General features: G+C 38.7%; 1 protein-coding gene and 1 long non-coding RNA gene across 2 annotated transcripts in view; both read right to left on the bottom strand.

Annotated features, from left to right (window-relative positions):
- Nucleotides 1-2,273: 2,273 nt before the first annotated feature.
- LOC307160850 lies at nt 2,274-3,052 on the bottom strand. Its single transcript, XR_013821650.1, has 3 exons — nt 3,001-3,052; nt 2,488-2,617; nt 2,274-2,348 (listed from the first exon to the last, which is right to left on the bottom strand). It is a non-coding gene; the product is annotated as an uncharacterized lncRNA (long non-coding RNA).
- A 7,934-nt stretch (nt 3,053-10,986) lies between these two features.
- The window catches only part of LOC307159898 (beta-galactosidase-1-like protein 2), a 9,800-nt gene continuing 6,955 nt past the window's right edge, over nt 10,987-13,831 (bottom strand). The window contains exons 11-13 of the mRNA XM_079873596.1: nt 11,615-11,813; nt 11,419-11,535; nt 10,987-11,260 (exon numbers count right to left, since the gene is read on the bottom strand). Coding sequence (XP_079729722.1) covers nt 11,150-11,260; nt 11,419-11,535; nt 11,615-11,813 — 427 coding nt within the window. The 3' untranslated portion in view covers nt 10,987-11,149. The remainder of the gene's footprint in view (nt 11,261-11,418; nt 11,536-11,614; nt 11,814-13,831) is intronic.

Here is a 13,831-nt window from a genome sequence, read left to right as displayed (position 1 = left end):
AGATGTTCATTGGAACGAATGCCGTAGCCAAGGCGACATCTATTCTAGTGTATATATCTATGCACCTGTTGTGTGACGTGTACGCAGACTGGTTCCGGCAAGATGGCGGCGTGAACAGTCAAAAGTTTCGAGCTCTCGGTGCCTAACTTTTAGTAGGAAAGCCGTTAACGTAGCTGTCAGCAGAATTCGTATATGCTTTAGATCGTAAGATATTCTGTACCAATCTATGATATCTTTGACCTTAAACACATAACATGGTGGATGCTTTTACCCAATAGGTTTTCTTGGTTTTTTAAACATTCTTTACTAAGACAGTAATTAGTACTACTCTTAATAACCCTTAAAGGAGAACTCCGGTCAATTTTAACATTGAGCTCATTTTTTTGTACATTTGGAGTGCTGTCAATACAGAGAACAACGACAAAAATCGGTGTTGCCTACACCGTGTTATCCTCTTTTTAAAATTTGCAACATGTTGACTTCAATGGGGCAAGTTTTAAACCTGCTTTTAGCCTCTTAACATCCTTGATGTGTCATTACAAGTGCACAGGTCATGTGAGTGATTCCTTCGGAGTGAACGCGGGTCAATCTGACTGCAGTAGAAGTGAAAGATATGAATAAAAATGTTGTTTATTCAGCCAGCGCACATACCTGTATTTACATCCTGTTTTCGGTCGAAGTCCACCGTAATCGATTGTCGAGTTCACGCGCATAGGTTATCACGCGAGTGAACTCGACAATCGACTACTTCGGACTTCGCCCGAAAACAGGAAGAAAATACAGGTATTTGCGCTGGCTGAATTAACATCATTTTTATTCATATATTTCACATCTACTGCAGTCAGATTCACCCATGTTCACTCTGAAGGAATCACTCACATGGCTGGGCACTTGCAACTTATGATGTAGATGTAAAAACTTTTTAGAATTTTAACGCATCATAAAAATACAGAGCCTTCTTCCTCATAAAACGTTTTACTGCCATGGAATAAAATACCAGATGGACCTACTTGGTTAGAAAGTATATCCTTGAAAAAAAAAAAAACTGGTACCCCCAATAATTAATTTCTAATTATTATTAATTTGTAAAACTATGAATTCATTTTGAATAACATTAATACAATTGAAAACTTACATATCCAGACCCAATACTTTCCCTAAGGAATGGGTGGTCCATTGTTACATTTGACAGAAGTTCAATGTACTGAAGATGAGTTGGGTACCTGAAAGAGAAAAGCATACTGGTGTTAGTAACTATACTAGCCATAGCAACTACACACTGAAAATTCTAAGGGTAGCGGCACATTGTCACAATTATGTTCTGTCTAGTCTGCACATGTTCTCGTTAGTCGCTGATTAGTTCATCTTCCTCCACTTGTGTCTGGTTAGTTCCCTCATTTCATCCTGTGAATTTATACTCCCTGTTCTGTCAGTCCCTTGTCAGTTCTCGTTAATGTTAGTTGCTTGATCAGTAAAGATTGCGTTTAACCCTCATCTTCATCTTGTGCCTTCAACTACCAGCCAGACGTTACACACATGTATAGCAGTCTTTTAATAAGGCTGTAACAATGGCTGCCCCCCCAAAATTTTTTAATTAAACTGTTCAGGAGCCAGACAAGTCAAAACTTGTTAACTAAAAAAATATATGTAATAAATTTCAGTTTCCCGGAAAATATCTCAAACCATCCATACACAAAATTAATGCCTTCCAATACCCACACTAACACAGAATAGGGGCTTTAACGAAATTTCAGGTCAATTTATTTACGAAAACATATTAAAAATTACACAAATAGCGTTTGTATGTTTTCACACTAAATTTTGTCTATGCACGACTGGACCACCACCATTTTTACTATTTGTTACAAATAGGGTTGGGTATCGGTTGGGTTTTATCCGATACCAGTACCTACTCGGTATTTAAAAAAAAAAAAAAATCAGGCACCGAAATTTTCGTTCTTGTTCGGTCTTGTTACTACCGTTTATGTCGGAACCGGTTCCCTATTGGCACCGCGTTTTTGGTACCCAACCATAGTTACATATGACCCTCTTGGTTATGTACGTCTGGCAATAATCATGTATTGGATGTATTGTATTGGTTGCAGTGCAATTAATCAAGCATTAATCAAGCTAGAAAGGCACAAGTAGCAGCAACTTACATTGTTTTCTTACTGAGGTGGTCAAAAAGAGTATGGATCAATAGATTTCGTAGTTTTGTTTTACTTGCACTCTTCAGATCAGAATCTCTTCTGTCTATGGCCATCCTCAGCACTGTTGGAATCACTAAAGAGGTATCTGGAACGGACTGTGCTTGGCTGGAGTTATCGTTGTTTCTTGGAGGGTTCTCTCTACAGAGAAAAAATTGGAGGAAGAAAAGGGAAACTCAATAAGAGAATCAAATTAGCAAATTAGCAGTAAAACACTGGTGAACTACAATGTAACAGAGTGGGCACAGTGCTGTGTTTTGGCATATGGGATACTGATTACCTGGTCATTGGTGTGCTTTTAAGTTTATCCAACTGGGCCAGAAACAGACTCTGCTTGCGAATAACCGGAATGAGCCTCTCAGACATCCTCTCTGAGATAATAGCAAGAGTGGCTCCATCTATCTCATGTTCTGGAAATGAGAAAGCATTTAATTAAGGAGGGGTTCAACAAATAGCAAGCATTGTTATGAATTTATCAATAAGACCTTGCATTGTGATTGGCAAAGCTACATTCCAGGGAGTGACAAAATATTGTGATAAATTTGTATTCTGTTGATCAATTGCAGTAGTCAGAGCTAAATTAATGATGTTGTAGCTTAGCAAATGCTAATCTCCTTTCAGGAGAGCATTGGTAAAATAGGTTGAGTGGTATTGGTTAATTACAAATTAAAGCTTGACTGGCACATTGCATCGCTAACACCAAGATTCCGATTCTGTTCATCACTGAAATCAAGCAACTCATTAGCCTAAACTTAAATCAATTTGAAGTTGCAAATAACTTAGTATATCTCACAGGCCGATGAAGCAGTGTGATGAACAGGTCGTCTTCTTGATCCGTGTATGCGTCAAGGGCATGGAAGTCAGTTTCCTCCCCAGGTGTAATGGCCACCCACTGAGTTGTTGACTGGACACTGTAGGCATGCAGATGCTCAGAGAAGCACCAAGTTTTGTAGAGACTTCCGCACAATTTCCACTGACTGTGGTACTTAACAATTATGTAAAACTTTCAAAAAAACTGGGATTTCCTCAGCATGCACAAGGTCAAGGATCAAGAAGTCTCCAGTGGTGTATTTGACTCTGTCATATATCACTTGTTTGGTTTTACAGAGTGTCTCACTCTTACAGAGTGTCCTCGGCAATAATCTCTCTAAGCTGAGAGGGTAGTGCATTCAAAGGTATCTCTATTAAAGAGTACGGGACATCTTCCGAGCCATGGTTTCCAGTTGATTGTGCTTCCCAACACTGGCGCATTTGATAGCGCTTTGCCAGAGTCTTTGCAATATTCTGGTAATTGTTTACAATCGATGAAAGGCGCTTAAAGTACAGGTGTTTGGCCTCATACCTGAGACACCAATGTGCTCTCAGTGGACCGTGCTGTTTGATTAATCGAGGATAGTGAACCAGAAAGTGAATCTTTGGAGTGAAGTTGTCAGGGAAAAGCTTCTGAAAACTCTTCAGAAAGAACAGATAATGGACTCAGCCAACTTGTTTTGATCACAGGTGCCAGTACTATGTCACATATAGATCTTCCTGAGGGATGAAGTTTCCAATCAAAAAAGGTAAGAGTCGGAAAAGGGTTAGTTTTTCAACAGCTTTTCCTGGGATGACACCTTGCAGCAGAGCAGATGGCTTCAGCAAAACAGGCCTGTGAGTGATATCGTTTTGTCCAAAGGGGAACTGTTGTAGCTGTTTATTAAACTGTTCCAGTGTTACCAGCCTTTCACGGGTAAGCTTCAGCAAGACTAATTTCAGAACCTGTGGGATGACCCCTTCAAGAATATCATGCAGGCGGAAAGGATTCAGTAACCTCAAAATGAGGCAGTTTATCAAAAGGGCAGCGTCCAGTAACACCATACAAGGATTTACCATCTGACACTTGTAAATGTCTACGGTGTGTGTCAGGAGTCCGGAGAATACACTCACTTTCCTCAGTTTTGTTACCAATGTCACGGTGATGGCACAGACAGAAACGACAGATCCGTCCTTGACTAAAGCAAGTATTGAAGCCAGCCAAGGAATTGGCTGATAAATTGTCAGCACAAATGGAAATCACGGAGCCTTTGAAAACGCAGGACTGGTCTTCAATGTCAACTGATACACCACGGCACTGAAGTTCACAAAGGTCATGAAGAAGAGGATGCAAAGTTTGCTCATAACCATACTTCTGAAGCAATCGGTTTCTGACAAGTACAGCCACATGTATATTTTGAAGACTGGAACGATACTTCAGAGGAATATTTCCAAGAACAAAGTAGACACTTAAAATTTTGTGGATTTGCCTTTTGGATCCTAAACAATTTACAATTTCAAATTCATCAGTATATAACTGGAGCCTCAGCTGTGTCTCAGAACCATCCAAAAAGGGATGCTGCTGAAAAATTAATCCATCTGTGAAGTCTTTAAGTGTTTCTCCATCAAAAACTGGGTTTTCCACAACATAATGAAAAACATCATATCTTTTCAGAATATTTTTTAAAACTTCCAAAATGGGAATATACTGGAAAGTCTCTTTTCTTCCTGTTGAGTCATATCCGAGTAAATACTCGACTGGTTCAATTAACCCAAACTCGCTAATACAGTATCTCTCAAACTGATAGTCTGACACAACAACATAAAAAGTTAGAATGATTGTCAATATTGATATTTGTTTCTTCTAGACAGGAGTGTAGAAGGTCCCTAGACTGTTCATTAAAAAGTTCAATGAGTATTTTCACTTCACGAGTAATAGTATGCCGAACAGTTTTGGGGAGGATGTGCTTTTCTTGCAGTTTTAAACAAAACAATGCGAAATGTCTCTCAATTAGTGATCTGAATCCACATATTTTTTTAGTGTGTATGCCTGGCCCTGGAGATTTATTTTTGTCATGTTGGGAAATTCCTGAGAGCGAGAATTTTATTGACGCTGTTGATTTTATAATAACGAGTATTTTTGTATTCTTCCTCACGTCTCACGTCATCTCTGTCTTCAAATGGTAAAACTTACCTGTGTGTCATTAGTTATTTCCCTGGCTCTCCACCAGGGTGGCTTAGTCGGATTAATTTAATAGTGAGTCACCCTCCACTGGAGTCTTGCCACAATTGCACTGAAAATTTAATTTTGTACCAAAATCTTCAAAAGATAAAACATTGCCATAACTGTCCAGTAGATGTGTGACAGACCAAATGTTGTTTTCCATCCATTCATTGAAATACAGGGACTTATTTCTAAAGAGAATGAATCTGCAATTCCAGATGGGTGCATCATGGGGAGTAAAATTGTGTTTGTACAATAGTTTCCAATATAACAGAACTTGAGAATGAAATGCAGACAGTTTTACAGGAAGTTTTGGAACATCAAAATCACAGCGTAAAAGTAAATCAATACCTCCAATTTTTGTAAACAATTCCATGGAGACACAATACCAGAAGCTATTACTGTTTGCTAGAAAGCATCTTAACCATTTAGTCTTTAAGGTTCCATTTATACAATCAAAGTCTATGGCTTGTAGCCCACCATCTTCATAGTCTTTCACTATAGTCGCTTTTTTCAGATAATGGGGTTTTCTTTTCCAGATGTAATCAAAGTTTAATGTATTGATGGTTTTAGCCGCTTTGTTGGGGATAGACAGAGAAAAGGCTGGGAAAATACACCTTGAAAGGCTTTCCATTTAGGTTATATGCGACCAAACAGAGAAAGATCTCTATTTAACCATCTGTCTAATCTTGATTTACATTCATCATCCATTTTGTTCCATACATTTAATGTTTTACTCAATAGTATCTTTGGTTATATGTATACCCAAGTATTTGACTGCAGTTTTAATAGGGATACCATAATGCTGCCTCAAGGTGGCAGTCATGTATAGATAACAACTCACACTTTTTCAGGTTCAGTTGTAACCCAGAAGCTTTTGAGAATAAGTCTATAGTTGCAGTAGCCTTTGGACCTGCTCAACATTTTTAAGAAACAAAGTGGTGTCGTCAGCCAGCTGACTTATAACTATTTGGTTATCAAAGACATTTAACTGTTCAATATCTGAATTTTTGATGAGGATTGACAACATTTTAGCTGCAACTATGAAGAGTGAGGGTGAGATGGGGCAGCCTTGTTTTATACCTCTGTTGATAGTGAAGCGAGGCGTAGTGCCACCTGAGAGAGATATTGAGCGGTTGGTGTCGTTATAAAAACATTTTATAGTGTTTCTAAATTTTCCCCCAAAACCACAGAGTTCCAGAGCCTTAAAAATAAAAGGGTGTTCTACCGTGTCAAACGCCTTATAAAAATCCAAAAAAGGATAAAGCCATCGTCCTTTATATGCTCATTATACTCAAGTAAATCAAGGACAAGGCGAACATTATTGTGTATTGATCTACCTCTCATAAATCCTGATTGGGTGTCACTTATTATTTGAGGAAGACCCTCTTTAAGATGATTTGAAAATATGTGTGTTAGCAATTTATAATCATTATCTAATAGTGTTATCGGTCTCCAATTGTCTAAGACTTTGGGATCTTTGTTTGGTTTTGGAATGAGAACAATTACACCTTGCCTCAACGTCTGTGGAAGTGATTGGTTGTTTAAAGCTTCTTTAAGTGTTTCAAATAAAAGTGATTTGATATGCTCCCAGAAATGTTTATAAAACCATGGGGACAGTGATCTGCAGTTGGAGTGGATTAATGTGTAATGCAATGAAGCCACTGGTCAGTTTGCATTTGCAATGTATTAAAACATAAAAAAATGTCATTCAAAGTTTTACATTTAAGAGTGGAAATGTGCGCTTTACTACGACCGGTGGAAAGTATGTTCCTCGTGCTGTTCTTGTCGACCTGGATCCTGGAACCATAGATTCGGTGAGATCTGGACCATTTGGGCAGGTCTTCTGACCAGATAACTTTGTCTAGGTAAGCCTGTTTTCATATTAGAGAAATTGTTCACCTGCAAGCTGGTCAATGTGGAAACCAAATCGGTGCCAAAGTGAGTAACAGTTAAGGGTATTGATTACGTCGACGTTAGGCCAATAAAGGCTTGTAACGAGGGGCATAGTTTGTTTGTTGTCTAGTTGTCATGTGTATAATTATAATTGAATATTTATGTTTAACTATGCTTTTCTAGAGAAAAATAACTTCGGATAAGATGAGCAACTACCGATCTAACTTTAACCATGGATTCGGTGAGATCTGGACTATTTGGGCAGGTCTTCCGACCAGATAACTTTGTCTTTGGTAAGCCTGTTTGCATATGCCATTTGACTGAATGTTAAATTCTTGTTGTTTACAGTGTTTTTCAATTGCTAACACTAAATTTTGCAAACTAGGCTGGTTTTATCAAAATACTTAACACAATTCACAAAACCACACACCCAAACTGCCAGTTTTGCCGGCCAGATACGGCAAAAGTTGAATCTATCATCAACTAGCGCCACTGTTGGGAAAACGCTCTGGTTGGTTGTAGCGCTGTCCTATTGCATGCAAAGCGAATTTGAAAGACAACCGTTTATCCCGCCCCTCGGATTGAGCCCTGACAATGGTGAGTTGCCAGACCTAACATCTTGATGTAGGTCTGGCTTGCCAGGCTAACTACACACGGTTGGGTATATTGAAAAGCAGTCTCATCTTAAGTATGCTTTGCCATAATACTAAAATAGTTAAAATTGTAGAAAATTCTTCAGATTGGTCACATTTACAGAAATATTTGCAGATATACACACATGCTGTTGAGACTTTTTTTTTTTTTTTTTAAAGCCATGTTAGTGTGCAGATGATACAAGACTGCCATCTAGCTTTTAAAATTAGATCACAAGTAGATTAAAAAAAAATTCTGTCAGTCTGAGGTGTCGTTGCTATAACGCGTTGCTATGGGTTGCGTCTAATTGCGTGTGTCTTGCTTCGGTCTTGATTGATGGGGTCAGTGTCCGTTTTCGAGGGTCTAAAACTCCGGTGTTGGACGGTAGACAACCGTAGTAGCTAAAGTTATGCGTTTTAAAATGAAAATGCACTAGTGTAATTGGTATCCTACAGTCTGCTCGGGAACCGATGCTCTCGAGCCAATTATAGTTATTTCAGTGAGTATATGGCTCGACGGCAGGAAAAAAATAAACCAAACAATTTTTAAAACTTTTTTTTTCCAATAATAAAAGGTTGTGTGTCGAATCCACATATCACATATTTTAAAATATTACATAATTAATTGAAGCCTGTTTGTCATGTATAATACACCGACCAATCGTTATCTGGCACAAGAAGTTCAAATTTCATTGGACAATGTGAAGTGGAGCGGTAATTTTCCTGAGTCTTTCGGTCTTTCCATAGACAGTAAAAGAAATGGAAACAGAGACCCCATTGGATTCAACGGAGAAAAGTAAAGTCAATTAGAAGCACTCACTCCCTGATGGCTGAGCGTACTGCGCAGACTCAAACTGAGCTTGAAGACGTAGATGTGACGTGAGCAACCTGTCTGTCTTCTAGTAGCTGTGCCAAGAGAAATCTGAATCATTCCCTTCCGAAACTTGCAGAGACGGAGAGCGTGAGTAGAAGGTGTCCATGAGCTAGGAGCAGGAGCAACTTTTGCTAAGTATTCTGATTAATTATTTTGTCATTTTGCCTCAACGTCCCCCCGATTGCCCGCGAGCTTCTCCTCCTGTCCATATGGTAATCTCTCTACTGTGCGACAGAGAGTCACGTGGTTATGACGCAATCGTTAGCCTATTTTTACAAAAACTGCTTCTACGGGGCCATAATGTAAGATACAAGGTAATGGAGCCTTTTATACATTTCCATGTTTCTGTAGAAATAAATAATGGACAAATGGAGTCTTTAAATGCCTCAGATGTAAAGTTATTCGCTGTCAAAGTGACGCCAAAATGAATTGGAGTCAATGAAATGCTAACAGCAGGTGATGGTCTGCTAATTAATGGCGGCCCCTGGGGAAGCTTCAGTTTTTTCTGAAAGATTACCCCCTTGAGTCTTTCGGGTCTGAGTCCTTCGTTCTTTTGTCACGTGACCGCTGGTATCTCGCTACAAATGCAACATTAGATTCGTATTATTGACTGTGTCTGAATGTATATTGTTTTATATTTAGGAATTAACATACAATTATCAAAATATATGTGCAATAAACATTATCTGAAAAATAATACATTATCTTTTGTCCCTGTCATTCTCTTTTTTATTGTTAAATATATATATTATATATAATCTAATAATAACAACAATTATATACATATATATATATATATATATATATATATATATATATATAATAATAAAAACACACAACTGCACAAGAAACATTTAACAATAAAAAAGAGAAGAACATGGACAAAAGATGGAACTTTTTTTTTATTTTTCAGATGTTTATTGATCACATAAAAAAAATCACATAAAAAAAAAAGTTTCCTATCCATCTATATAGCTAATGTTGCTTACACACTGCAGGAAACAACAGTAAAAATAAATAATATATTTCCAAAATGTATAATCCAAATGTAATATAAATCCAAAATAAAAGCACTGTATCAGACATCCATTACACTTAAAGTTTTTTGGTTTCCTTGAAACACACCTGCAGTCCACTCAGAATTGACATGCAGTTTAAGTGCATCACACTTGTTGAGAACCACTCATTTACACTGCTTCAAAATCACTGTCATCTGAACTCTCATAATCATCTTCTTCATGGTCCTCTGGTTTCTCCCCAGGCCCAGCATCCTCCAGCAGAGAAGCAGCATTTGGTCCTAAAGCCAGGCTGTAACCTGAACATACGACTTGGAACTTCTCCGCAAGCCTTTTCTGAAGACGACGCAGAAGCCTGTGATGACCTTCACTTAAACTGCCTAGAAAAACAAATTAAAGCGAGGCATTACAATACTTCCATTGAGTTAGTGTTGTTGAGCTATTCATTAACTTACAAGTTACTACAGACAGAACTACAGACCATTTAGATCCAGCCACAAGAATGCCTGAGGAAACACCTGAGGATCTCAAAGCGAGTGGGGTTTTTTTTTGTATTTGCTATTCAATATGTCTGATCATCCAGATGATCCATGATTTTTTATCACCAAAAAACAAAGGAAATCCTGAAATTAACATGTGCTTCATGGAGACTTGTGTACCCCTAATTATAGAAACCAATACAAAGTCTCTAGGCCCAGCCATTTTGATGTTTTACACCTCTTTTCTCTTTGTTGTCAAATTCAACCCAGAATGTCGCTCCGGCTCCACCCACTTCTTCCAACAGAACCTCAGCTCTTCCCCTCCCATCACCACAGACAGCAAATACATTTTTTTTTATAAACGTCATTAATGCGTTCATAACCAGGATATGTAGCAATGTAGCAAATATAATATAATAATTTAATCAGATAAAATGAGGCATTTGTTTACAGTAGCAAATAAAACATATATATGCTGCAATATCAGTGTTCATATCCGGATTATAAACTTTTTACCCCAGTACTTTTGTTATTTTTTGATGTTTGCAACTCCGAAATTGCAATACATTGAGGTTGAAAACACTGTTTGTGAAGTTGTTTCAGATATATAGTTTACATGAGGACAAGGACACGACCAGCGCGCGAAAGCATGTTTAAATATTCGGATGTGATCGTGATTAAAAGGTTTAATAGACAGCGGAATCGTAGGAATAAGGTCGTGTCCTTGTCACGATCCAATCTGTTAATAATTAATCGTGCATAGGCTGCTATATACAAATGGGCAATAGATCCTATGCTATTTCTTTTTTCAAATGTAGTTTTTACAGTAAAAATATTACGCTGAATTATGTAACTGGTCAGCGGCAGGGTGTTATAAACAGCGCAGGTGCCAGAGAAAGTCCTGGCTGAGGGAGACGCCGCCGGAAGTGCAGCTGCGCTAGCCCTTACTGGAGAAACCCTTGTAATTTATGTTCAGATCTGCTGTTTTGATGGATGTTAGCCTGAGATACATTGTAAAACTGCAGGTGTGTTTCAAAGAAGGGTGCAAAACAGTTGTGTAGATACTTCGACTGTCTTGCTATATTCTGGATTTTCAGCAAAATGGATTGTTTCCGCAGCTTTGAGTTCCTCAAAAACAACAATCTAGAGAGAGAAGAAGATAGATAAGATTGATATGTATTACATTTCATAGATTTAAAGATTTTATTATTGCTGCATGCAAAATAAATTTTCCAGAACCAGTTTATGGCTTTTGCTATACTTCACCACAGTGACACCTATATTTACACACAGCCAGTCACCTCATTATCTCCACTCTTGAGCCAGGGACCGGGGAGATAGAGGGCTTTCTGAGGACCAACCGACCAGTGGCGTCCAAGATTTTGCCCGTTCACAAAAACCACTCCTTTACTCCAATTCTGCCAACAGTCCAGAACAACAAGATTTGTGCCGTCTTATATATGTTCTAAGGCTGTTCTAATGAAGCTGTAGACTCACCGGCAGCTTCACAAAAGTATCTGTGGGCTGATCCACTACCAGGGTTCCCCTGAAAAACGCAGGGTAGGTGGGCTTCTGACCGACAGGCATCCATTTCAGTGACTGCAGTCTAATAAAAATTGAGAGATTCAGTTTTGACCTATAATTAATGTCTGTGTATATAAGCCCTGCATCTTTGCAAAGTCTTACTAATGTCACACTGCATTTCTGAGCGCGCTTTCTTGTTTCCCTTGTCATGAGCCGCGTGTCCACCGAAATTACCCGAAACAATTTGTCCCAGGAACTTTTTTCAACCAATCAAAATGCAGCATGAACTCAACCAATCAGCATGTTCAGTATTGACAGTATTTCTGAGACATTCAGAATTCTTTTTGTAAAAACCTTAAAGGAACCATATGTAAGAAATATATTTCAATTAATCATAAAATGGCCCTGATATGTCACTAGACATTAAGAAATCATGTTCATTTCAAATACTTATATCACTGACAACAGTAGTCCGGCCAGGATATTGTCATTTAAAAGTGAAGTTGCAGCCCTCAACTGATGTTGATATTATCATGTTGTGTTTTGGCCTGATGCGCCTCCCTCCACCTATCTACCAATCACGAAGTCAGTAGTGTTTCAGCATCCGGGTTGCCAGCTCTGCTCTAGTTACCACAGCTGCAACTACGGATAAAAAATGTCTAACGTTACGAAACATAAAAGACCTCGTTATGAATCCGAAATACGTCGTGACAAAGTCCGAAATAAAACAAGGATTTGTATAGGAGATGCCTTTGAAAGATGGAGACGGCTGAAAACAGAGAAGAATTTGAAGACAGACGCCAATGTTGCTAATTTTCTCCTGGACAGGTAAGATTCATCTATGTTTGGCTAACTGGACATTTCAAATGTTCATGACAGTCGAACAAAGTTATGCATGTTCGTGCAAAGTAACGTTACGTTAGCGCATATGGAGGAGGTGCGTCATCGAATTGAAAAGGTAAGGAATTGTGTAGGACTCGTCTCTTGCCATTGGAAGCTCCTTGTAGCAGCCTACGTTCCTGCTGGATCCTGCAGCCTAGCTGGCAACCTCGAGTCAGGGGGAGGGGGAGGGGGAGGGGGAGGGGGAGGGGATACACCGCTCTACAGTAATTTGAAAGTGATTGCAGTACCAGTTTTGGCCACAATCTTACATACTGTTCCTTTAAACTCTAATATGGCTACAAAATAAAATGCTCACAAACTTCCAAGTCCCACCCCTGAAAGTTCCTGAACTTTGAAAAAGTACTATCTCGCGAGAAGGGACTTTCGGAGGGGGAAATATTTACCCGGAACTTCCTTTAGACCCTGGTTCCTGTGGTGTAAACACACGGAGAACCACCCCAAAGTCCCTAGTTCCTGGGGAAGTTCTTGTGGTGGAAACACAGCTATGGTTTATGTTCTTGATCTTCTGCCCGTTTTCCTGGATTCTCCTAGATTTCACCTAGATTTCTGAATTCACTTGGACTCTTTCATTATTTTCAGTGAGATTCGTGTAAAGGCATGAGCGCGCTAAGCAGCTCAGATAAATGACAGTCCAAGACACAGGCAAACAGGGAAATCCAGGGAAACGGGGAGAAGATCAAACTATAAACCATGACAAGAGAAACAAGAGAGAGCGCTCAGAAATGCATTGTGACACTAGCAAAACTTCACAAGAGTGTGAGAAAACACAGGGCTTATACACAGACATTAACAGGTTAATGACACACTGGTGGATGTAATCACACGAAAATGAGTCCAGGCAAAGGTTTATGGGAAATGTAGTTCATGATGGAATGGCAAAGGACTAGGGAGGAGTGTCCTCCGGCTGGCAGGCGTGACAATTATTTACCCTGATAATTTCTTATTTATAATTAGAAAATATTAAGCTAAGGCTCATCAAACTTTTGTAAGAAAGCATTTGTCTATTAAAGACAATAGTAAGATAACTGTCGAATAATTAGTAAGTTGTAGGCACAGAAGAATCAAAATAAATGATGACCTTCATTTTCAGATGTAGCAATTATATCATCAGGAAGGACCTAATTTTAGAGATGGTACCAGTTCTTAACCCGTGCTGTAAACTTACCCATTTTGGTATAAAACTATTATGGAAGCTATATTGTTATTATGGAAACTATTATGTGTCCGCAATGAATAAAAAAATGTTTAAAAAAAAATCTGACTTTTTGCGTAATTCCTGAGTTAGTA

The sequence above is a fragment of the Squalius cephalus genome (assembly GCF_949319135.1).
Source record: "Squalius cephalus genome assembly, chromosome: 6".
NCBI lineage: Eukaryota > Metazoa > Chordata > Actinopteri > Cypriniformes > Leuciscidae > Squalius > Squalius cephalus.
The sequence above is the reverse complement of the archived record's forward strand: the minus strand, read 5'-3'. Positions and strand labels throughout refer to the sequence as shown.